We start from the raw sequence: 27,234 nt of genomic DNA on the forward strand, positions 1-27,234 counted from the left end.
TGATTTTTTTCAACTCTAACTTTCCAGATTTGATGGAGGTTCCCCTAGATTACTTCAAACTAGACATTTCCCTGCTATTCTCAAAACCACCCCACTGAATTACTAAATGAGATAAGATCTCAGCAAAAAGGCTTTTTTTCTTCAAGATTCAGCAGCTAACTGCAAATGAAAGCAAAAAGAAAAGCCTGCCTTGTGATGAAAGGACAAGTAAAAGAGCAATCACATCAGAAAACCAATGCCCAGACCTCCAAACAGCAAAGCAATTGCATGTGTCAAGTTCCCACAACAAGACGGTGCCAGCTGAGGCTTATGTTAAAACTGTGCAATACAATTAGATGTCTGGAGCCTCTGTCAGACAAATGATGCTATCTCATTAATGGGATTACATAGAAAAATTGGAGGGATTTCAGTCAAGAGGAATAAAATGATTAAGGATCAAAAAAGTGTGACTCATGAAAGCAAGTAGAAACTGGATGCTGTGCTCTTGCCTGAAAAGCCCAAGTCTCAGAACCAGACAGGCCTGGTGGTACCAGCAACACCACAGCATCTCCTGCCTTACACCCAGAATAACAGGAATTGATCAGACCAGTGAGAGCAAAAAATCATATTATAAAATTCTAGCTTTTTTATGGCAATGCTACTATTGTATCAGTCAGCAAAAAACTAATAATCAGAGGGGAAAGAGGACAGGGAAGTTAATTACCTATTAATAGCTAGCAGGGAGAACACATTTCATCAAGAAAAAAGAGGGGGAAAATAAAGAGATTGTGACTACAGAGACTGAGTAAATTGAAGCCTTTTAGTTATTAACAGGAGAGGATTTCTTAGCCACAGGAACAACATACACATGGCAGGTACTGAAAACCACAACTGCTGAATCACCTGAAGAGAGCCTGGCCACTACCCCAAAACCACCATCATAAAACTCCAGCACTGACAGGAGGCGAACTAGCTATAGGGGAAGGGGAGAAGGAGAAACAATGCAAGAGGGAAAACGGGAGTGTTGTGGTAGATGTTCCCTAGTCAGTACTACTATGCTATATTGGAGGAAAAATAAATGAATAAATAAAAGAGATCTAAATATAGAATGAGATTCCCTTCACTGAGGGATTCAACATCTCTCTGCAATTCTTTTCCAATTGAAGGACTGTAAGTTGAATAAAAGGCTTCATTTATATTCTATACACATTCACAAAGATAAACTGATTTCAGAAAGCATTATTATGCCTGACCTCTCTTACTGGGGGTGAAAGCCAGATACTTTGTGAACCATTTTGATCATACTAATATTCCCTAAAAATTCATTAGATGTCAACATAAAGGACAAAAGCACCACCATGGAAGAGCAGATGCTGTGAGCTACCACACAAAGCACATTCGGGCTGCTTCCTCTGCATTCTGCTGCATCAGCACAGGGCAGCTCTGCTTCAACACCCAGCAGCAAAGTCCCGTTCCTGGCTATTGTGACAGGCAAAGAGTCAAACACTTGGGAAGTGATACTTTCCAAGAAGAAACTTTGCTGAGGAAGTGCCAGGCCTGGGGGTGCCTAAGTATAGTACGCCAAGAGAAGCAGGGGAAAGCAATTTCTTCCAACCCCACTTCACTCTCATCCGATCCCCCAGCAAGGAAGAGCGAGTGTGTGCACATGTTTGTGTACACACTGTGGCAGGGAACATTTAATTGCACTTTGGATCTTATCCAGCACACATAGCATCCAGCAACAGCTCTCCTGGAGTTAACACTTTACAGAGCAGGGGAGTCTGAAGCCCAGTTCTCTCCATTTTCACCAAGACCCTGGAGGGCAGGTGGATACTCTCTACACAACTGGCAGCCAGGGTGGGTGAAGGGGAATCAGTTGCCAAGCCTCAAATGGCAGCACAGGCCAGACTGGTACCCAGCTCAGTCTGCCTGTCTGCCCATGGCTCTGCAAGGCCAGGCAAGCTCTGTGATCAAGGAAAATGACTCCAAGAAAAGATGCAAACAGAGCAGATTTGTTTCCTATTTTTATATGATTTCTTACCACAGAAGAACACATTCAAGGCTGTTAAGCCAGTAAACTTTTTAAAAGAGGAATAGCCTTTGCAGAAGCTCTGCTTTGATGTAACAGGGCAGATTGATCTTGTTGCTTAACAAATCAAGAAATAAGTCTCCTGCCCCACTCTTTCCTTTTTTTTTAATCTTAAAAACCCCAAACCGACAAAGAAAAAAAAAAAAACAACCAAACTAACCTTAAGTTTTAAGCTGCAGCACTAGCCCTTGCAGAAATAATGTCAGTGTTTACAACCAGCAGTTGATCACAGCCTATTAGAAATCCTCCACAATTTGCATCATGACATGTAACCCAAACCTTTTCTTCCTGAAACCCAAAATTTCTGGTCAGAAATGCTCAATGACTTTTTTGATTCAGAAACTTTATAGTATTAGTAGCCATTGATAGAATTTCCAGAACGGTGTTGACTACTTTGGGCTCTTTAGAGTTCTCACAACCACATGGGACACCTCCACAGCGGTGACACTCCCTCAGTTTATACTTCTGTGTACCTTGCATCCAGTGTGAGTCCGGGTCTTCATGAGGGGAGTTGTGGTGCACAGCTCAATGGCTTCTGGTTCATGGAAGATCACTGTCGGGAGAGGCTCTTTACGAAGAGTTAGGACATTCAACTTAGTCTTTAGCATGGTCTGAAAGTGCTAAACAGAAAAAGAAAAGAAATTACCTCCAGTTCTGCTGCAGAAAAATGAGAGTTAATAATTGGATGTGTCTGCATGTTTCACTTGCTGTTCAATGCCTCAAAAGCTTTCCTGGGGAGAGTTAACAAGTTCTGTGTCTTTAGAGCATTCATTACTATCAGCAATGTGGAGGGTATTTTTAATTTAAAAAGACATACACAAAGTGAAAGAATTCATTACAATTCACATATGCTCCACAAAGGGTCTAAATTCAACTTCTGATCACAAGAAAATCTACTTCATTTCACCTTTAGGTTGTAATTGACAGCCTTTTGTTTGGAGTTTCCTAGTCCTCTCCAGTGGAGCTGTTAGCAAAGGCTGAACAGCAGGTAAAAAGCCATGGCAGGTGCAAAGCAAGTGGAAGGTTTGAGATGCTGTGTTTGAAGGACCATCACTGATTACCAGCTGGGCTGGCTGGTTCCAATGACTAACTGCTGTCTAATACACCCTTGACTTGCTTTTACCTATAGGCTCTAGGTCTGCTAACCTGCTGCTGAGGCTGTATTTCTGGAAGAGAAAAACTGCAGAAGGCAAAGGGTCTTGGAGCTCAGGCCCAGCCATGCACAGGTCACGGCAATTTCACCTGCAAATAATCCCTTTTCACGCCTGGGGAAATGCTGCCTCCAGGGCTTTCTGCTGCTGTCTTGTGCATGCAGGGGCATAGGAGAGGTAGGCAGAGATGGAAAAAATGTACTATTAAGGTTAAGTCGTACTATTTTCCAGGTGAGCTGATTTTGGATCAACAGAGATAATGGTTGCAAAATAATCAGGTTGAAGAACCTGTCCTAGCATTTAACCTTTCCCTCCTTTAAGTGCTGAAAGAGCTCTATTTCCATAAATTATCAGTTTACAGGGTTTCTCCAGTAAAGAATGGTGCTTCCATTAGACAGCAGATGTAAAAAAACTCCATTTGGCCCTCCTGAGCTGTGAGCTTGGACCTGCAAAATAGTTGTTCCACTCTGCTGACACCTCTATAAAATTCAATGGGACTACTGACAGAAAGGGCACAATTTGACCAAAATGAAGAAAACTTCAGCAATGATCTTTTTTTTTCATGTCGTAACAACCACATATACAATCTTAAACAAGGAAAAGCCTACTCTGTGCCTTACAAAGGCAATTCAATACTTGCATGAGCAGCAAGTTGGAGCAGTTGGGTGCCAAAAACACGAGAGCACAATTGGCAGCAAACAGCTGATCAGCTGCCAGAGAAGTGCAGAAGGGACTGGGGGTGGATGCAGAAATAGCCTCTGCTTTAGCCCATGGGACTAATGCAGACCACGCTGTGCTCCCTGCACAGGTCATGTGATGGCTGCCATAAGAAAATCTAATCTCTGCCAGCAGACATCATGCAGGGAGCCCCCAAATAAGCACGTGCCTAACTTTCACTATGTGAGCAGTCACAGTAAAGCACACGTGGGTAGTCAATGGGATTATTCATGTGCTTTAAGCCAAGAACAGGATAAAGTGCTTTGCTGAACCCATTTCTTGGGTTTCCACTCCAAACTGGCATCTCCTGCAGAAACTGTTGGCAAAAGCTGACCTATAACAGTAGCCAATGTATTTTTTGAGAAGAGGCATTCACTCTCCACTGCTGTGAACTTGAAATATTTCTTTAAAGTGCTTTAAGTTCACCAAGTTCTTGAAAAGCATGGCTTCAGCAATCCAGTGAATAAAGTTTCAGGGAACATTATACCATTCACATTCCATGTGCCAGAACCACTAGGTTCATTTGGTGGCTCTTATGCTGAAATTCATCATGAGAAGATAGCTGGCATGATTATACCAACAGCTCAAAACTACACATGGCTCATTCTTTATCCATTTAGATGGTGCTACTGATATGACTTTATATTTGAAAGAAATACAAGGAGTAACATAACAAATGAAAACACCCTAAATGCCAAAGAAAGCATCAGACCTGTAATTAGCATTGTATTTTACTAGTTGCTAAATATTACATCATTCAGAGCAAAATTTAAGCAATGCTGACAATAACACTGGACAATTATCTTAATTCAAAACCACAGTTTTGCTTGTTCAAGGATTCAAGTTCCATCAGTTTATTGTGCTTGGTTTACCCATCTTCATGGCATCCTTCCCCCCCTCCAGAAGAAAACCGAATGGTGCATAACTGGCAACCCAAATCCATAACTGGCTAAGACTGTCAGTACAGAGGTACTGCCTCTTGCCTCCTTGGTGACCCTCAAAGTGCTCCCTATTTCAGTGAAAACCGTGCCATCACTAACACACTTAGCCACCAGTTAACTGAACGTAAGACTCAAGAACTTCTATGTTGTTTAACATATATTCTGTTACCAGCTCAACAGTCACACATTAGCTCTAGAATAACTAGTTCAGAACATTCAACTTGCAAATTTTACATGCTGCGTATTTAATTCAGGCACAATTTCTGTTGCAGTTAAAACTAAAAATTAACAGCATTTGGATCTTGGTTTAGTTTGTCAGCAAAAATACAGTCACTACCAGAACTCAGGCCAAATATCTTGGAGAAGATAACTATGATTCCATGCAAGGAATCATGACTTGGAGGAGAAAATTATCCACTGAAATTTGTAATAATAATGCTCTTCATCTTCAGGTCTTGACAAAACAGACACTGCTGTTCACAACATTGAGTATTCAGCAGCCAAGCCTAAAGGATCTTTTAATTTTCCTGATGGAAATAAAGGACCAAACTCAAAAATCTAAGAAAGGGTTATACATTGGATAGAAGTATAAAAATACAAGTCAAGAAAGAGGGGACTGTAACTCCTCATAATCTGTGATCCAACAACAGGAGTTAAGCAAAATAAATATATTTTTACAGGTTGACTGGGCTGCAACATGGTGATTGAAAGAAAAGTCTTCAGCACCTTAGCCCTCATCCCCCATTCTCTCTTAACATCAGCATTACAATCAACACATGACTGCCTAAACTGGCATCACATTTCCAGATGATGTGTACTTGGCCAATTTTGCCAAAGATGCGCATTCATCCAAAAATGACAGGATGTTAACTTATGAAAAAGAGTTATTCTAAAAGTTCAGACTCTGAAAGAGGGATCTGCCAGAACAAGAATCAGTCCTCTGGTTAATTCATCCTTCTACAGCACCTACAAAGGAATTCCCAGATGTTAGTGCATCAGCAAAAGATGAAGGGAAATTAAAAAATAATATCTATAGTTTATTATTTCAGCAGAAGTACCTCTCCACCTCTGAAACCCATTTAGTCTCGACTGAACTCAGAACTTTTCAACAGCATCTTACAGCAAGAAAAAGCAGCCTAGGAGAGGAAAGACACAACCAAGTGAATTGAACTGCAAGAGAAGTTTAGACAGTAGAAAGGTTTCTTTTCGCCTGTTACCAGTGGAATTTGACTACCAGCATGTCCACTCTATAGGTACAAGAGGAGATGACAGCACAATGCACCTTTAGCACTAGGGTAACCCCATGAGTTACACGAGCACAGCTGTGAGCTGAGGACCACCCAACCCCAAGCCTCCAGCTTTTCAGCAAGGAAAGAAGAATTCTGATCTATATGAAAACTGATCCATTTCAAAGCTTTGCTTTGTTTAAAGCCAATCTGTCCAGTACAGATAAATGTAATCTCTGATCCATTTCTTGTTAAACAAATACTGCTAATACAATATGATCACTTTTCCTCCCCCATATTAAACTATATCGTGCTTTATTTATTTATCCTTTAGCAGCAGTTCATATAAACATTGTACTGAATGCTGCAATAAAACCCACTACAGAAGGGATAGAAGCAATTTATCATGATAAAGTCAGAAATCATCCCATCAGCAGCCTGGTCTGTAACACAAAACTGGCATGCACAAACCCAAGACCATGTTACAACTATACTCACGCTGATCCATCCCAAGCAACCTTCTTGAAATCAATCCAGAAATCTGATTATTAAAAGCTTATCCCATCTAGCATCTCAAGACCTATATTTTTCCAGCCTATCAAAACAAATCCATTCAATCTCTTTCAGGTAACAGATGCTGTTTATGTGAAAAATCATATAATTATGTCTGAATTTTCACCTTTCAATCACAAAGAAGTGGCAACATGTGGAAGTTGTAAGACAGGCTTGCCTGCAGGCACCCTGTGATACAAATTGTAAGTAGAGGAGCTTGGACAGGTGCATGGCACAACTCAGCACGACTCAGTGGGCTGGCACCCCCAAGAATTTTGGGACAAAGTATCTGGGAAACGTTCCACAAAGCAAAATCAAAAACCAACCAAGCAAACTTTTGCCCCCTCTCCACAAGTCCAATGACCATGCATGATTGCACATAAGAGACTCAACCAGTGCCTGACACCACTTCCCTTCTCATGTCCCCACGCTCCTTCCACCCTACCCAGCAGACAGCATAGGAGAGAGATGGGGTGGCAGAGAGAGCTTGGGCACAGGAAGAAGTAATCTGCATTTGACAGGATAAACTCTAATCCTTATGACAGAACAGCAAGAGGAAGATGGCACTGAAGCAAGCAGGGCATGAGATTCAGGAAAGGAAAGCACCAGGAGAGGCAGCACTAAAACAATGCTGCCAGGCAGGGCCCCTCGTGAACTTCTCCTGCCATTACTGAGGGTCATAAGGGAGTCAAGGATAAAGGTCTGATGGAAAAACCTGTAGGATACAGAAACAATAGATAATGAAAGGAAAGGGACACAAGACTGCAGACAGAAAAGCATGAAAAAGTACATAGGAAACCAAAATCAGCTGAGTGTCAAAAAGCCTTCCAGCAAAGATGCTACTGAATCCTTGCATGCAAGTACTGAGAATTATCCCATCTCACTCTAACACCAACTTCTTGGGAATATTCTTTTTCCTGTGGTGGTAATACATATCTCTTAAAACACAAAATTATCAAGACTTCATAAATAGAATCAGCACTCCCTATCAATAGCTGTGATCACACAGCTGCCTGTATGACAGTGCTCACATTGCCTTGTTTTCTTACAAGTTTAAAGAATTTCTCTTTCCTCACAATTTAATTCATGTGAAACGTTTTGTTCTCAGACCCTGTGTACTTCAAGTTTGCTCTGGCTGAATGCCCCCATTCTGCTGCCAAGCTTATGCGATTCCAATCAGCAGGATTGCTGCCCAAACAAAACAGTCCCCGAGACAAACACCCTCCAAACTGCAGGGAACTTCAGAGCCAGATGACAATTTCATGACTGATCCTCTAACATCTCTCTATCATCAGTCAAACTAAACCCCAACCTAAACAAATCTAAGTATACAAGATATTCAGAGACCAAGTTCCCAGTTTAATCACAACTGCTGAGAACATAAAGCTTCACTACAGAGATCCACATCAGAGTAGGAAGGAAGGAGTCAATATTTCAGGACACTCAAAATCATGTAAATAAAATAAGACCTCCCTAAGACAAGAGTGGAGGAGGGGAAAAAAAGTCACAGCACCACAGCAAAATGTTCTTTCATCAGTCTCTACAGTACACTGCTTAAATTCCCAGGTTAATATTTCAGTGGAAATTAGGCATGTTGGATAGAAAACAAACATCTAAATATACCTACCCTGCTTGGATTTGGGCTTTTACAGTCTTTTAACTACTGGTGACTGTAAAATATATTTTGAAATAAGCTGTAGTTTCCAATGCCTGATGTTCATGGCATACATATTTTATAACAGAACATTTTTTAGCATCAATAGAAATAAAGCATAAAAAAAACCTTGACCAATATATCAACAGAGCTGCTCTCATAAATAACTACTACCAAAATTTTGGCCCCAGAAATTACTGTTAACTCTCAAAATCTAATAAATTTGTCACAACTGAACTAGTTCTGGAATTTTAAACACGATTACAGTTTCAAATATACCAGAATTTCTCAGTGGAAGCAGAAGAATTTATCAGCTCCAGTATTATTCAGGACAAATGGCAGTCAAAATACAAGTCTAAGTCAAGGCAAATGATTTGAAAAAGAAAAAGTAGAAATAAATTAAGAAATAGGAGCTGACAAGAAAACAAAGAACAAAATGGAACATGCAGCAGCATAGATACATCAAGTTCATTCACTTTGATTTTGAGCTGACCCCTGAGCTGCTTTCCAACATATTTTTCTCCTAACATGAGTTTCCAGTACATGTATTATTTGGTATAGTTGGCCCAATATTAAAACAATGGAATCCTGCAGCATGAAGGCAGCTGTTGCTTTTTCAATTTGCCCTTGGAGGCTCTCCAATAATGTCTGTGTCAGAGGATGCTTTAAAAAGTTTTTTATCCTCACTCTGTGCCTGGCACAACAGGCCCATCTCGGACAATACCTGCCAGCCAGCCACTGCATTCTGCAGTGCAGCCCTTTCAAAACCAGTGTTTCACTCTGCCACTCTTCTTCATTTTCTGCAATAAAGCAATAACTTGGTAAGCAGTTATGTAGTTCAGTGACACCTCTCTTGCCTTGCTGAGACTTACTTTCTGAGACAGGAATAGGGACTGGGTGACAAAGTCAGGTGCTACAAACAAGGAATCTGCCCTGATTATTTGCTACAAGTAACACTGTGTAATACTGTGGAGAAACAAAGTGTACAAATTCTTGAAAAAAAAGGTTACGTATTGCTAAATGTAAATCAAATTAATTTCCGGGCTAGTGAACAATTGTATTTGGTTGCAAAATAAAAAGAATCCATTCCTTCCTCTAAAGCTATTTTATCACTGAGTCCTTTGATGCTAATGTACAGCACTGCCTTTTCCAGGTCAGAACCAGCCCCAAGATTTAAATCTGGCACTCCTGAGGGTCTCTGAGAAGGGGTCCTCCTATTTCCCATGGACACAAGCCACCTCCAAGGGGATGGACCTGCATCTTTAGCAAATCAGCCTTTTTGGGAAGCCTTCACCAGGGTGCACCTCCTCAGGGCTTGCAAGGGATGAAGAAGAAGCCTGGTGGCTTTAGCCTTCCCTCCTGCCACACATCCCCATGAGCACCATCAGTGCCTGCCCCAGAGCATCCCCAGGGAGCTGTGTCTGGCCAGCATGACTGCCCCAACTCAAGGAACCTCCCCAGCCCTGACTACACTCACAGGCATTTCATCTCCTGCAACACTACTCCTTTCCCACCTCCAACAGCAAATTATTCATCATGGGGGAACTCTGCCAGGATTACAGCTATGCAAACCTTTGAGCACACAATGCAGAATATAGACAGAAATTGGGTCCCACTGCAGTGCAGATACATAACCACTACCCCAGGGCAACTTCACACAGTATGTCTTTCCACTTCTTTAAGCCATGAATAAAAGTAGTACACTAGAGAGCCTACATCAGAAATAAGGGATTCTACAGAAAGTGATCAAAAATACCTTTCTACAAAGTGTCTCATTAATTCAGCAAAACTTTAGAGCTGGATAATTGACAGGATTTGCACCAAGAAACCTTTACAAAAGAAAAATCAGACCAACTCATTTAAATTCCTGTTTCTCCTGCAACTACCTTACTTGTTAAGCTGAGCCAAAACAACCAGATGCAAAATTACTCTGCTTCGTACAGTTCAGAATGAGTCAAGTAAAATGGCTGAGGATGGTGCTCCCCTCTGTTAAGGCCAGCAGGGCCCACGGGTAGAACAGCCTCCCAATATCCACATCCTCCAGATATAAAGGTTAAATCTGCATCATGTTTTCAAGGTTTTCCAAAAGTAATTAATCTTTTCTGATGCTTCCATTTTTCCGGTTTTCAAAGAACAATTCATTAGCACTTGACAAGATGGAGATTAAGCTTCTGACTTCTTGCAATTTAGTCATTCAAACTCAGAGATACTCAGAAACTCCAGCTTCTCTGTAAAACCTCAGTTTCTTCCTCTTTACTTGTCAGCAAAGTTCAGATAATTTTGCAGAAGCTTAACTAATCCCTCAGCTGAGTATTAAGTTTCAAAACGCTAGTGGTTATACATATATATACATATCTACAGTTCTAAGAACAAAGGGGGGGGGAAATGGGAAAAAAAAGCAAATCCCTCCAGAAAAGAAATAAAATATGCACCATGAGATTCAACCAGATGCCCTTATCCCCTCAAGGCATGGTTAATATACTATCTGCCAGTACATATGGGACCAATTAAAAAGAGCTAACTCCTCACACAGGCGCTGCAGCGTCACTCTGGAGGAACCCACAATCCATTAAACAAACTCATTCCAAGTAATTCCATTCTGGAAACACGTGCTCATTCATAACCAAATCCCAGTCTTTAGGAATCTCATATGCCATGAAAAAAACAATACTGTTTCCACAGAAATCAAAAACAGAAATCTGGCAAAACAATCTGAAGTTCAACAGGAAGAGAACTACCCTCATCTTTACTGCTGCTCTACGTGTGCTACTACCTGCACCTACATGAAGAATTACTACCACTCCTTAGAGAAGTAACTGTCTTGGTCTTACAATTCAACATTGCCAATGAAATTCAGTGTACTGAAAGATGGAAATCATGAATTGTTTAACTAAAGGAAATAGAAAAGTTTTGAACTATCCAAGTGTTCCCTTCCAGCAAGACCAGCAGAATTGGAAGACTTCAGGCACGTACAAGGATCATCATTCAACCTCTTTACATTGTGAAAGCTACTTCCTCTGTTCCCAGTAATTATACTCTCACTTTTGTCCAATCTGCTCCAAACTTTGTTCAACACAGCAATGACTGACAAGTTTCTACACACAAAAGACCTACAGAATAAAGAATTCCACTCAGCAACAAAGAGGAACATCCTTACTCTCAGTACAGACTCAACTTTCCTCCTCCCTCTATTGGTTGCTCACCACCACAAACACGATCCATGCTCAGGCACTTCTAAACCTAAAGAGTTTTGCATTGAAAAAAACCTGGGTTTTCAAGTTTGGGCTCAACTTTGAGAAATGAAGCTGCAAAAGAAACAGGAATGGAGATGAGAGGGTTGTTTGGGGAGGAGAGGGGTTATTATTATCAAGTGTTTGTTCATGCAAACCCTGTCAATTATTGCAAGCAGTGTTTTAACATGTTTTAAGCTTAGAACAAATGAAGTAATATAGAACATCAAGATCCAAGGAAAGGGACCCGGGATGTTAAAGCCCTGAGCTCCTCTAGACAAATACCTAAAATATATTCCTATAATAAAAGATGGAAATATTTTTAATACCCACTACATTTACAGACCCCTGTCTGCCTGTGTCAGGCAGCTAGTTAAACAGATGTGAAAGAACCAACAAAATTAAAATAAATTAAGTGCCTGCCCATCATTTCCCAACTGTCTTCCTCCTCTGCCCCATTCAATTTAACTTTGAAGCATTAGTGATGCAGTTATTCCAGCAACCCTCAAAGAGCAGAGAGCTGTAGTTCTGCAGATGTTAACAAGGTGGCTTTTATCAAATTTGATGCAGCTGAAATCTAAATTATTCACCGTGAAAGAGAAGGGAATAAAAGAATTTAGGGGCCTCTGATAAAAATATTGAAGTATTGAATCCTGTGAATACCTATTAGTCATTCCTCTCAGGAATAAAGTATCAAAATATATATTTCTTTTAATAAAGAAAAGGCATATATTTGGCTGAAAGAAAATATTCAACTCTGATGCAAAATGTTTGAGCAGCTTTACAAATTCAGTCCTCTATAATTATACCAGGACTGCTAAAAATTCCACTTTCATACCCACCACCACCACAAATAAATATGTGTCAAAATAAAACCAGTAGATTATCATGCAAAAATGTGTCCTCTACAGCTTAATCTTGAGATAATGTTTTTTATAGCATGTCTTTCTGCCCAGATTTGCTGCTCTTGTTACTTACATTCTCACCACTAAGCACAAGGGTCATCGATCTTATAATTCATTTTTTTTCATTAAATTCTTCATGCTGCAGCCCTGCTGATGGCTTCTCACCTCTGCTTATCTAAGATATTTGCATATAGAATGGCCATACAGTTCTCTGAAAGTTCTCCTTGCCATACTCAGTAATGTCAAGGACAGTTATTTAGCCAAAAGAAAAGGAAAAAAATAACCATTAAGAGGTAAACTGTAAATACAAGACAGATGGATGAATGTACACAGGGATTCAATATGAATCTCCAGTGATATTTCTCTATTGGTCAGCCCCAATTTTTCAATGAAAAAATCACAGAAGACTTTTCAAGGGAATGTCAGAAGTTTCCTTCTTCCACAAATACTTTTAGGAAAAGTAACTCTCTAGCTCCAAGTTAATGCAGTTTCTTATGTTTTGAAAGCAAGGATTGTTTAGAAAGCAATTAAAGTGAATACCAGTCCATGGCTGGGATGATCAAGACCAACCTGATGGAACACCATCCTCAGAAGGGAATCACTGTGGAGAGCATTTATCAGCAGAGCCACCCAGCAGGCAGGGCACAACGTGACAGCTCCACAGGACTTTGCCTTGCCACCACACACTTCCCCCAGAGCTTCATTACAGCTGCTGAGATCCCAAACACTGCCCACTGCAAAGCTGCTCTGCCTACACCCTAATCAGGAACATTCAACACACACATTCCACGTGGGCACAAAATAAGGCTTTGCCTCTAGGTCTCCACTTGGGAAGTCAAAAGGTAGTCAGAGCCAAACACTCAAAATGAACATTTCTCTTGCTGAGGGGTAATTCTGAGCTCGATGACAGATGGCTGTTTTCCTGCCTTCCAAGCAGTACCATTATTTAAAGGAAAGTCTGTAAAAATGTTTGTACTGTTGGTAAGTTACTTGGGAGACCACCACAAGTAAAATATTTTCATTTTTAAAGAAAGTATGTCATTTCAGTCCAGAAGCAAAGCATGAAACAGATAACCTCAAAAGTGGAAAGTCTTGGGCAAGTTAACTGAAGTCACAGATTTTTCAGAGGGGACTTTACCTCCACATCAATTAATCACCACTAGTTCCCCTCCTACAGACCAACCTTTAATCCAACAACACTATTTTTAGTGTCAGATGGCTTGAGGAACAGAAGGTATCCTTGTTTGATTTTTTTCAATTTTGGATCCCAGGTTGTCTGACTGGAACAGATTTTCAGATGACATTAGAAAAGCCTCTGAAATAACATCAGTCAGGTTTTGCATGCACAGCTATTTGCACAAGCCAATTCTACAGTTTTACAAGACAATCGGCTACATAAACATCTGGCAGCTCCATTCCCAGCAGCTGATGAGCGAGGGGGACCTTTGATCATTCAACAAAGCCAGTTTCCTCCTGGGTACAATCCAGCAACCACCACAATTCAAGAGTTCCAAGTTTTGCTGTTTCCATCTCCTGAAGCACTTGTTGGCTATCATGAGCAGCTCAGTGTCATCCACAGCACAACAGAGAAAATCAGAGGTTGAAGCCACAGCAGCTCCCTGCACAAACAGGAACCCAAACTACCACCCCTGTCTGTTGTTCAAGCCAGGGGAGTGTATGCCATAGTTATCCACACAGGGTGACCATGGGTTTTGACTGACAACACAATGAAAAACCTTATAACAAGGGCATCTGCTAAAACACAGATTTTTTAAAAAAAAAATTTGTTTTAAATACAGGTTAGAAATCCTTTGAAAGCCATGATATTATACAAGGTGCTCCTTCCCTTCTATAAAGATTAAAAGAGGAACAGCTTCAACCAGCACATGAAACAGGGCTATGTGTTATGATCTATTTTCCCTGTAGCATCTGTAGAAAGCTGATTAGTTCCAACTCATGCTCAACAACATGAGCACTTCCACTTTCATGTTTTATCACCATTATAGTCAGAAATTAAAAGACTCTGGTGGCTATCACTGATGTGCCCAACCTGACAGAGTAAAGCCATTCCTGAAGGAGATTTGGGATTGCCTTTTCTGATTACACAGTAGAGAAATCACAAATGCAGTTTACTGTGAAGCTGCCAATATTTAATAGTGTTTAATGGTGCGGTATCTGAGTGGAAAAAGGGCACAAGTGTCTATCTAGAGAACAAATCAGTTTGTCATCTTGCACCGAGTTTCACTCTTTGCCTTCATCCCTGAATGTATATTTCTGGGTTGGAGTTGGGGGGCTATTTATTTGCTGAAACACCATCTCAGAGATGATTCTGGGGAAGAAATGGGAAGTAATTCTGAAAACAGAGGCAGCAACGTGTGCACCATTGAAGAAATAATGTAAGCAGGACAGGGATAAATCTCAGTGATAACTTGGCAGAGCTACCTATGGCAAGGCCTCTGACCTGCCTCAGGCTGCACAAAACATCCCAGGGTGCTGCTGCCCTGTAGCAGGTTAGGCCATAGCCAGCCCAACCGACCCCCACAGCTGCTTCTTCATCAATTCCCACAGAGGATGGCTACCTTTCCATTTCTTTAGCTCTAAGTGTGCATGCACAGCAGAAGGAACGAGCAATGCAAGGTCCATTTTGGCCCAGCCCATTTTGTTTGGAAGATATTCTTCTCCAGTTCAGCACACGAAGTGCTCTGGCTTCATCCTCTTTTCTGTTTGGCACATGATCAAGCCATATTTAGAGGAAATCCAATTCATCTACAAAAGCTTCATCTCAATATATTGTGACTTACCTCTTTTCCCTTTTCTCATTCAAAGGGAGAGAGCACTGCACAGCTTTCAAAGCCATTCCCATTTAAACATTACTTTCCATCTGTACATTTTTCAACTTCCAAAACTGTACTTGGTATGAAAAGAAGAGCAGCAAAGAAGGAAGGCTGTCTCACTGTATTATATTCACTTAATAATCATAAGCAATTTCTCAGAGAAGTCCTCCAGGCAGAGTTTAATGTTAAAGCAATTCTTGCTTCATTTTAACTATCCACTGATGCAAAGCTGATAGCCCAGCTCATTAAAAAGTACAGGGCACTATTTCAAGAAATGTCATAATTTATCAGGCAGAGTTAAGTCACCCTGCACACGGCAGCCTGGATGCACAACACCAACTGCCTCTGACACTTTCTGAATCCAGCTCTCAAGTCCCTCTGCTTTGGGCTCAGCTGCTGGTGTTGCATGAAGCCACACAGCAAAGCTTCCTGCTACAGTGTCATCTTCTTCTTCAAGAGGCTTAGCAACATTTTAAAAAGCATGAATCTCACTTGAGTGACAACCCATTTAACCAGCTATAAAACTCTTTAGAGGAAGGATAGTTGGAGAGAAGATAAATATTGCCATCTTTTTTTTTTTTTTTTAACTTTATCATGGAAAGTCCCACATTATGTTGACTAAGGAGTCCAAAACAGCGACAGACCTCTCTTTGTCCTGTTGGACATTGGTTGTTGGTCAGTAGATTTGTCATATCAGTGATAAGATTCAACACCTTGACTTTGCAAAGAGTAACACGCAATGCAAGGAATCATTACCTGGGATAAGGTTCAATTCAGCCCCAAAATTATTATTTTGAGGGACTGTGTTTCTATTCTCTCATTTATTGATCTCATTCTCTCTATTATTGATCTTTGCACTTATTTAAGATGGTAATGAACCACCTCCCCTGCCCATCAGAAGGTATTCTTCCAAGAAAATGGGCATTAGAAGAAAGCAGTAAATCCATCCCAAGCCCCTGCCAGGAAGGTGTGTATTTGGGACTGTACAACATACTGGAAACCAAGTGGTGACTTTATCAATAAATTCAAGTGGCTCTGTTGAACTAGATGCTACACCCAAGTGAGACACTGCAAAATCAGAGTACCTTGCTGATCCACTCTGACTCTGCAAACATCACACCACTCTGCTTAAGGATTTGTGTTGCTTTCTACAAGAAAACCTTATTTTTAAACTAAAGCTCACTAAAAGCAGATTAACTGCTCTTAAAAAGTACTTAACCACCTCTTTTGCTTATTACCAAGTGGCCCATACATATCTGTCAGATGAGCACCATTGATAATAATGCATTAAATAAACACTTCTGCTTAAAATACATAAGTTTACTCATGAGTAGTTTGAGACACACAAATATCTACAGTTTATTCAGTTGAAGAATCCTCTGCTCTCAAAATGTCCATTCAGCAGCCCTGCCAGATAATGTTTCACAATACTACAGGCTCACTTATTCATAAACAAATCATTAACATTCTTGACATAAATCCATAGTGTACAACAAATCCCAGCTATGATAGTGTTTTACTACATTTGCTGTGCCCATCATGAATGGGAGTTCTGTTTTCACTAAAAAAACCATTCTCAACAAATAAAAGGCAAATTATTCTCTGCAAGAAAACCACCAGGATGAAATGCCTATGCACGGATTACAAACTAATTATCAAGTTCATACAGCAATAAACCTGGTATTCAGTTAGTGAAAAGGGCTGCCAAAATGTATGCAAGAAATTTTCTTCCTAGAACTGTAGTAACTAAGAAAGTCTGAAGGTATAACACACCACTACAGGCTTTTATATTTTCTTCAACTACTCAAGAAACCTTTCATACATCCCCATTTCTCCAGACATGGGCACAAGAATCATCTGAGAAGACCCTTCGAAAGCCCTTCAGCTTTCACTCACTGCCAGGGGTTTTTTTATAGCCTTGGATCAGAGGGTTTCAGCCAAGCCCAAAATGATCAAGGCCATTTTTACATATCTACATCACAACTTAAATTAGACTAATTAACATGAATGGAATAGTTTAATGAATGCATCAGGACCAGGCTTCTTGTTCTCTCTGAATATACTCCATATAGATGACAGCACAGGGCAGTATTTCCCAAAAAAAGTCCACATGCAAATCCTCTGCAGGTACCCCAAAATGGCTCTGTCAGGCAGGTGGCATCCCACTGTGCTGAAGGGCATGGAGAGCATGGCAAGATGGGATTCACTGCTCGGAGCTGGTCCACATAAGGGGGAACACTCCCACAGCACCTCCCAAAACAAATCACACAGCAGCCATCAGCAATGGCCAACCGTCAGCAAAGCTTTGGATGTTACAAGGTTAAACATTCTACCCTCAATTCACTAATACCTTCCTTGCCATATTTAAAGAATTAAATGCTTCCCTGAATGGCCATATTTAAGTAATTGGAAAAAAAAAAAAAAAACAAACCAGGGTGGAAGATAGTTAAGTTACTATTGGTGTTCTTGGCAAATGAGATGTACACTCACAAGAACTGGACTTCTCCCCGGACTGATAAACATAAAGCAGACCGCCTTCTGTGCCGGCTGCCAGCTCAGCCCGAGGAATAAAAGATGTTTTCAATTCCGGAAAAGATCCATGTGCATAGAAACACTGAACACTCAGCAGCAAGGCCTCAGTCCCTTACTCACAGTGCACAGGCCTGTGGGCGCCGGGGGCTGCTCAGAGTACGTCAAAAATCGCATATGGCAAAGTTTTGCAGAAATGAGACCTTTGTTATTGTAAATACGTGCAGATTTTCGTAGCAATTACACAGCAGCATTTTTAGGGGCATGACTCCCCTTTTTATTACTTCCATTGGCATGGCTTTTCCATTTCAGCTTGCTTTAGTTCCAGTTCTGTGATAATTTCATGGCAGTACACTCTTGTGTGAGTATATACAGCATGAATGGCTCATCGTTTTTAGGCGTTACCACTGAGGATTGTTCTGCAATTCAGGAGAGCAGGTTTACAGATCCGTTTATGGGTCTCACTCTGTACCCAGCCTTTGAAAACATTTCAGATATATTTTTGCCAGAGGACACCGCTACTGAAAAAACACTGGGGTTGTCTGATCTGGCTTTTGGTATCACAGAGCTCACCATCCCTAAAGTTCTTGCTTTCATGCCAATCACCTAAAGTTGTAACATATCTGTTAGTATGGAAACCATCACAGCTGAAGGAGTTTCAAGGGGTGAATAAATTTAGGAATCTTCTCATTTGCCTCCAAGTTTTCTGAGCAACTCAATCACAGTTTTAGAGGTTGTCTGGAACAGTAACAGATAAAACCTAACTCTTAAAAAAGCAACAATTTAAGACAGAAAATCACATGTAATCACACATCTATAGTAAATGAGGCACTACAGAAAGGCCAGACTATGGAGGAGGTCAGACTAAAGAGATACATGATTTGAATGAAGGCAAACAGCTCTGCTGGGAATCAGCAAGGAAACCAGACAAGTTGATCACTCATTTGCAGTATGATACAACAGCCAAATGACACTGAAACCTCAGTGTCAAGTCACCCAAGGAAACCACCATGCTGCAGAGCAGCCCAGGAAGCCCCTGCTTAGGAAACACACACCACACAACCTTGCTGAGCAGTGCTGGGAAACAGCAGGACTGGAACAGCAAAGTAGTACTGGAGAACTCAGAAGATACTCATGAACTGAAATAATTTCATCCTCCTGAGTTACAGGTAGATCAGAGAGCTTGCAGGGCAGCTTGCTAAGAGGGAGTGATGCCAGTGAAATGCCACCTGCAGAGTGTCCAAAGCCCCTGTGCTGGCCCTTGGAGAACTGCAACAGGCAAAGACAGGAGCGAACAGCAGAAAAACCTGAATTAACAGGGAGGCTGAGCAGAAATCCTGAGGACATACTGATATTTCCAGAAAATGGGCAATCAAGGCTGGCAAACACGTATCTCCAACCCCACCCTTCCTTTGCTGACCAGTAACAGCATAAAAAACATTAAGCTCTGCAAATGAACAGCTGCACAGCACCTGGTAACCTGGTACTACTAACATCTCTTCACTAACATGGTTTAGAAGCTGAAATACACACTACACTTTTGTTTCTAAAGGCAAAAGCTGGTCATCAAAACCCATCTGTTACTGGCTGTGCTCCGAAACATCTCATGCTAAACCCCAGCTTGCAACTGCACAAAGCACACCCCACTCAGCAAGCACCAAGAGGCACACTGACCAGCCACTTGTCTCCTTCAATACACTAGTGCTGTATTTTGCCCACTGATCTAGTTCTTGGAAAAGGGAAAAAAAAAAAAAAAAAAAAGGCATGACCCCCTGGCCCCTGATCCAGCAGCAAAATTTTCAATATTTCAACATTTCAACAGTGATTTCAAACAGGAGCAAAGCCAAACCTGAATCCTCAGATTATCCTTTGCAAAACCCCAGCATCAGTGTTAGCAAATGAAAAGATCAAGTCAGTTGGCTCACACAGACTGTAATTTCTGTACCTATATTTATTAACAGTAGGTACATAAAACTGAGGAAAAGAAGTGCTAGAAAAACACACAGTGATGTAACCACAATGGCAAACTAAATGTACTGATCCTTTCCTCCAGCCACAAAACATTTTCAAGCTGTTTCTTTTAAGCTAGTCACTGGGTAGGAAATGCTTTTTAGACAGAAAAATATTTTCTTTTCCAGAAGACACCATAAAACCCAGGCACAGAGCACAGTATATGTTTTGAAGAGAATTAATTACTTGTTTACTGTGGTAGTTCATTACACAGCTAATCCCCACACACTGTCTAAACAACTTATTTCCTATGGTGAGTGAGGAAAGGTCAACACAAACAAAACAGTTTGATTTTTTTCTAAAGAAGATGCAGACCACTGACAACACATCTGCGGGGTGTAAAAAGCTGAAGAGTAACATTAGAGGATGTTCTTTGACCATGTTCCACTTTTTTTCTAAGTCAAGGTATTTCAGAATGAAATGTTACCAAATATAATGGAATTGAGATGTTCCAGTATATAAAAATATTGTTCTAAACCAAGAGCTATTAATTCTTCAGAGCTGTGGGCTGTAGTTTATCATTAGCATCTAGAAGTGAAGGATGATTATAACAGTCAATTCCATTTCTCCCCAGTGACTAAATCATGTACTAGCTAAATCATTTATGAATGTCAAAGGGTGACAGTTTTCAATTAAGATAATGAGATTCTAGAGGCTCTGGCCATCTGAACCCTGTTTGTGGATTCTCTTGCCAATTAAAAAAAAAAAAAAAAAAAAAACAAAAACAAAACAGCAAAACACAAAAGGAAGCAGTCTGACAAACTGATTTTACTTAAACTGGGTACTAACAATTTTGCATTAATCCTACCACATATCTGCTAGCTACATACCAAGAATAAATATTTATTCTAGTCACCACATGCTGTTAGGCATTAACACAGGGTTAAGAAGATGTTAATTGAATCATAGATGCTGGAAACTGAAGTAATTTTGCTCCCCTTGTACTCTTCAGCTCCTCAGGCAAAGACCCAGCCTTTGTCCATACAGCATCTCAGCAAATGGACACAGCATCCAAGGCCTGGCTGCTATAGGAGAAGAGGGCAAAACAACGGAGAAAATCAAGAAACTGCTCACTCACACAGAAGGAGTGGGCAGCCTCCCCAACAGCCAAAGTGCCCTGCTGATTCTGGATCAGGTCCAAATGAGGACACATCGCTCCAGTAGCAAACACTGCATGGGTGTGGAGATATATATACCAGATCTTTGTAAACATGATTCCTGTAAGCATCCTACCCATTAGACCCTTTACTGTTAACTTCCATGGAGTATCTATAATATAAGTGCTGGTAGCAACAACCATTATTCTTTTTAGCCATCTCACACCCACTGTTTAAAGTAATTCTTTATATTGACCCACTTCTTTTCAGGAAAAAAAAAATCAAAAGAAACCCTAAAGAACAACAACTACACGGTGATAGTAAAGATACGCTTCCCAGGGTAAAACTTCAAACTCCCACAGAAGTTCAATAGTCAAGTCAGAAAAGTAACACCACATTAGACTTGTTGGTTCAGACGTTACTAAGCACTGGCCAGACTCCATGCTTTCCTTTTTTATTTTACTTACAATTAGCTGGCAAGAGACCATGATTAGCTAGAAAAACCACATTCCCTTTTGACCTCCAGGTGTACAAAGCAGAACAGCATTAAGTATTTCCTAAAGCAAACCCAGGATCTTTAGGCAGTGTGCAGTCAGGCTTCAAGCAGCCACAGCAGCAAGTCAGCACACAGTGTTTATGGCACAAACTCTCACTATGAGCCCTCAGCTCCTGGGCAGACCTACCAAGGCAGGCTCTGAGTGCCATGGCACTGTCAGGCAGGCACCTGCCTCCAGACTCTTTTCCAAAGCCTTGCTCCAAGGCTGGAGCTGTGCAAACTACTGCATAAATGAGAACTTAAGGAGGAAAGATTACAGCATATTTCTGTACAATGGTGTGCACTGCCAGCTCAACTCCCTGTTCCACTGGTGATCTGGACTTTACCATCTCTGTTCCCAGCTCATAGCCATACTCAGGAAGAATTAGAAGGGCCAAAGAGTGCAACAACAATGCCAAGTATTGTAAATCACCCAGGCAAAGCAAGGGGAGTTACTGTGGTGCAGGCAGCTCTGTTCACCAGGGGAATGTCACCATACAGCACACAGGATCCAGTCACCTTGGCATTGGTAGCACTGAAATCATCTTCTTCCCCGTGTTAAAACAGATTACATTTAGGAGGTGATGATACACTTGAAAATCATTCCTCCCCACCTCCAATAGATAGACAAATTGTGCTGTGTCAGTTTGTCCTATTACAAAAGAATCCCCAATTCCCCTGGACAGCCCCCAACAGCTCTGTCCCCTCCCTGGCCAGTCCATCCCACTGGCATTGCAAAGGGAGCCTTTACCTGCTCCTTTAGCCAGAGAGTTCCAACTCAAGGGTTTAATAAAATTCTACCTTAAATAAAACTACTGCTGCCTATGAGACCTACTCACTGGGATACTACAAAGACTAACTTTTCTGGAAACTGTGCTGCACAGCCAAAACCACTCTGGACTGAGGGCTCTGCAGCACAGCTGCAATTGTTAGCAGTGACTAACATTCTTATCTAGAACTCCTCAAACTTACATTACTTTACATCCAGCATGGGAAGTCACATATTGGTGCTGGCACGGCAGTGTAAGGTCATTTTAAAGCAAACATGAAGTTACAGAGCTCAGTGAAGACCAGATTTAAAAACCTCCCCGAAAAGTGTTTAAAAATCAAGAAAGAAAATTTTAAAACTGACAGACAGATTTTTGAGAATGAGGAAGAATATGACTGCACATGTATGAACTTGAGAGTAAGAACATGTTGGAAACAATGCTTTCTTTTCCCAGGATAAGGCAGACTGCCCTTTAACTTCAGTTTTGTAATGATGGCTGCTGGATAAGAAACACTGGTTTATTCCTGAGAAACGCTGAAAAAAAAAAAAAAAAAGAAAAGTGGGCATTTTTCACCCTTTGAAGAAACAAATAAATGACATTCTCACAAGAAAATGTGAAAATAAGAAAAGATCTCAGAAACAAACTGGATTCACAAATAAGCAATACGTGTTTTGGCTGAAAACAGAAAATATTTCCTGAGGCTCTGAAGGTGTGTCAGGCTCCTGGCTGTGCTGGGCAGCAGCTGCAGCCACCATGGAGCACCAGGGCTGGTGATGCTCTGAGCCCAGCTGCCATGGCCCTGCTCCCACCCTTCTGTGACACACTCCCTTTTTCCCCCCACAGAGGGGAGCAGTTGGGTGACTGTGAGGCTTATTAACACCTCCAGAAGTGTTCTGTAAAGCGGTTTTCCCCCAGCCCCAAGCAAGCGGGCGGTGCACGCGCTGCGTGACCAACGTTCCTCTGGCAGATACAGAGCAGCCCCTTATCCAAACAGCATTAGGGCCTGCTCCAGGATGACCTCAACAGCACACACTTTCCAAAAAGAGTCGTACAGAAACATTTAATTTAGCTCTCTTAGACATTAAGTCTTGTCTCATAAAGCTACTCTTAAAAAAAAAATCAAGTAACATTTGAACTTTCAAAAAAACATGACGTTTCTTCTCAGTCATAATAAAAGAAACATAGCGTAACTCCACTGGCATTAGTATTGGCACTTACATTTATACCAACACTCTCAAAATCTGAATTTGGACCAAAACCAAAACCCACATATAGACAGGGGCAAAGTTTATCCCCAAGCGAACAAAATAACATCTCTTGTAGACATTAATGGCTTCTGAAACTCTCTAGCCTGATACAACATTAGTGATTTAAATGCCAAACCACATTCACTCTGTTTATCTTGGGAAGCTCCACATCCATGTAAGAACACCCTCAGACCATTACAGAGGAATGAAAGGTCAGGCTGTTACTTTCAGAACCAGTGCAGTAAACTTAAACAAGGTATGGGCACTTCCCTGGTCAGTGCCACGCACTGCAGCTGGCTATTCTTCAAATATCATGTAAGCAGTATGAATAACTTCTGATACAGAGAAATAAAAAACTCAGCTTGAAAAAAGCAATATAAATACACTCTGAAAGTAATTTAAACCAATCAGAAGTGAGCTATTTCAGTGCAAGATTTCTGCAGATGTGGCTCCTGGGCCATGCCAGGCTGCTCATGGACCTCTAAAGTCCCCAGCTGATGACCTGCTCCTCCCACACTCAGAAGTTCTGCATCACTGTATAGCACTTAACTTCATCCAAAGCCTCCTTAGATTCTGTCTTTCTGACAAACACATGTAGATATCTTAATCTATACAGACCTCATTGCCCCACACAGCTGGACTCTGCTCTGCCCTGCTAGAACACGGTCCCAGGCTCAGAAAACCTCTCGAGTTTGTCCAGTCACAGGGGTGAAAACCCTAAGCTGCAGCTCTGAATGTCCCTTTCCAGTTGAAGATCTGTCCATAAATCATTTCAGCTCACACTTGTAGCTCAGCATCTCCTCAAATATGACTTTTCCTTAGGGGAGATAAGCTCCACCACTTCTGCAGCCTGAAACTTGTCAGCATTTTAAATGTGAGCAGGATGGGGGAGAATGGCTTCAGGAAAGGAATTATTAACACTAACTAGAATTTATTACTAGAATAGGTGACTATTTTTCAATGTCTTGAAGTGCCAGGGCTTTTCACTACCCTTGATTACAAAAGGCAGTCACCTCATTCATTTAGAGATTGCTTTCAGGCTGGCCACAATGCCCAGACAGGCTACCCTGTGCCTTGGCAGACCCTGCAGCAAGACTGATATTTCTGACAGGGCAGGGCTATTTCCCACACCAGGTAGCCCCACTTCCCACTGGACATGCCCAAGGAAATGACCTGAGCTCTGTGCACGATGGCCATTGAGGAAAGCAAAATGCCAAGACTTCACAGCAGTTAAATTCCCGGGAACTCTGGGTCCTGTTCCCAAGCCAGAAGCTGCAGGACTGTGAAGGGAAGGTACAAGGAGTCATACATGACCTCAACAGCTACAAGAAAAAAACTGAGTATTGCAACAGCCATCTGTGGGAAAAAGGCAACAGCAGATCCTACCTGTGCTTCTGCAACCTTTCAAATTGTTCAACTCCTCCTTCCATAGCAACTCTGTATTTTAGAGGTACAAGATTAAAACACTGCCCTTTGAAAATGTTACCTGCCCCAGCACCAAGCTTCAGGCTCTTTAATAAAAAAAGAGCCTCTAAACACCAGATCAAAACAAGCCAGTCACAAACAAATGCTTTCTAACATTCCTTATAAACCACAGAGAAGTTACATTGCCATCTCAAATGGCAAGATAAAAGTTAATGGATTCAAAGGCCTATCCCTACGCACCAAGATGAGGCTGCATGCCTAAATCTGAGTGATTTAACACTCGTTCATCAAAGTGAACTGTCCAATATCAGAAGGTAACATCCCTTCTGCAGCTTTCAGCACTGATGCTCCATCAACAAGAATGTCACAGAGGGTTCCACCTCCCCCATCATCCCAACAGGTAGCACTGCTGACGGCAGTACAGCACAGCCTGAGCAGAGCGTGTGCCTGAGCATGGCCAGAAATCCACAGTTCCAGGCCAGCCCAGCTCAGCAAGGATGAACCTGAGCCCAGCTCAAGGCCTGGCCAGTCCCTATGCCTTGTCCTTGGCTGGAGGATCTTGGGGCTTTGGGTGTCTCAGAAATCACTGATGGGTTTTCTCTCTGTCACCTACCAGAAGAAGCAAACACTCAGCACTGCTCAGCAGCACAGCACATCCCTCCAGCGCTCCATCCTAGCAGCAGGCACCAAAGCTGTCTTTACTATCAGGATTTTCTCAAACACAGTACCAAGCTCAATAGGCCCTTTCAGCCACACTATCAAGAGGCCAACATAAAATTTTCAAAATATCCTTCCTTCTAATTCTAATCCAAACAACAGAGCACAGCTGTGAAAACTGAAGCCTCTACAGATCTGCGCTGTATGGGCTCCTTCTTAAAAGCACTGGGACAGGATTCAAGCTTCTACATTTTCTGATTCAAATTTATAGTCAGGCACAGAAAATTCCCGTGGACTAGGGAAAAAAGAAAAATGCTTGAGTTGACAATTTTCTGAAATCTGAAAAAAGTTCACTGCTGTCTTCTGCTGACACACTGCACAGTGAGCTGGGACAGAGGTCCACACTACTCCCTGAAAACCAGGCAGCTCAGGGAGCTGCCAACCGGTGTTTGCTTCAGTTCCAAAAGGTACTTTTCTGGTCAAAAACCAGAAAAAATATCATAAATGTCACATAGAAAAGCTAAAATTTGCAAAAGGTTTGGTTAAATAAATAGCCTCAAATGAGAGGAAAAATGATTAAAACACTGTTTTTGAAGTCTGATGTATTTTTTTTCCTATCAATTTTGCTGCTTGTATTTTCACTCTCCAGCTCAGAGCCAAAGCCAGAACAACCAGCACACCATAACACAATTCCCAGTGCTCCTCTCCCCAACAGAAGGGAATACTAGAAAACCAAGGACAAAATTCCTCAACACAACACTAGAAACCAAGTCCAGCATACTAATTTGGATGGGACAGTTTTGATGAATAATAACAGAAATTTACTTTGCTGTTTTTCTTAAGCGAAATGACAGGGAAGGAGGGAAGGGTGATTTCTCTCCCCAAGAAACTACCATTTTCAGGTCAGTGTCACCATGATCAGTTGATAAAGCACAGATTAATCCTGACAGCAGGAAAGCTGGTCCCCAGCTAGAGGAAAGCCACAGAGCAGCTCTCTGGAGAGCCCCTCCCTGTAGCCATTCAGAGAAGGAATGTTGCATCCAACCCTCCCTCCTGTCCCTCAACACCCAGGCTCAGGGAGGGAAATGAGAGATAGAAACTTGCTGGTTCAGGTGACATATTTGATTTTGCCACCATCACAATGTCTTGGCCCCTCACAGACCCCAAACTCCTCTTATCCTGCCTTCCAGCCAGCAGAATTACTCAGGAAGCTCCATAGCAGAGGGAATTGATCATTTTAAATGAGACTATACAAACTCTCTGGATCTCCTATAAGAGTCCAAGGGATGGGTTTCCTGCCCTGCTCTTGAGGCTCAAGGTTGATACTGACCCCAGTGAAGTTTGGATCAGATCCCACTCAAGAGCTTCAAAACAGTTATTTCACCAGTGGGACCAGACTGAACATCAGTTCTCCTCTCCAGACACTCAGTGAGTGGGTAAGATTTCACATGAGCACAGTCCACAATGTAAAACATTCTCTGGAAAAGCCACCTTTCCACCTTGAACAAAGCTGAATGCAGCCAACTGAAGACTTTTAAATTTACTCCAGGGTCATTCTGTAAGCTTCACATGAGATGTATGGAACAACCATCTCTCAAACCCAGAGGGAGCTTGGCATGGGAAGAAAGAGGTGGCCACAAATCTGAGCTTCAGGACACTTGATTACATTTCTATCTGCTCTCAGTG

The 27,234-nt window shown here is 41.6% G+C and overlaps 1 protein-coding gene across 2 annotated transcripts in view; it reads right to left on the minus strand.

Annotated features, from left to right (window-relative positions):
• Positions 1-27,234, minus strand: part of PID1 (phosphotyrosine interaction domain containing 1) — an 84,043-nt gene that overhangs the window by 49,479 nt on the left and 7,330 nt on the right. For both annotated transcript variants that reach the window (XM_038145824.1, XM_038145825.1), the window contains exon 2: positions 2,542-2,688. In XM_038145824.1, the coding sequence (XP_038001752.1) occupies positions 2,542-2,688 (147 nt within the window). The remainder of the gene's footprint in view (positions 1-2,541; positions 2,689-27,234) is intronic.

This window comes from Motacilla alba, chromosome 9 (genome assembly GCF_015832195.1).
Source record: "Motacilla alba alba isolate MOTALB_02 chromosome 9, Motacilla_alba_V1.0_pri, whole genome shotgun sequence".
Taxonomy (NCBI): domain Eukaryota; kingdom Metazoa; phylum Chordata; class Aves; order Passeriformes; family Motacillidae; genus Motacilla; species Motacilla alba.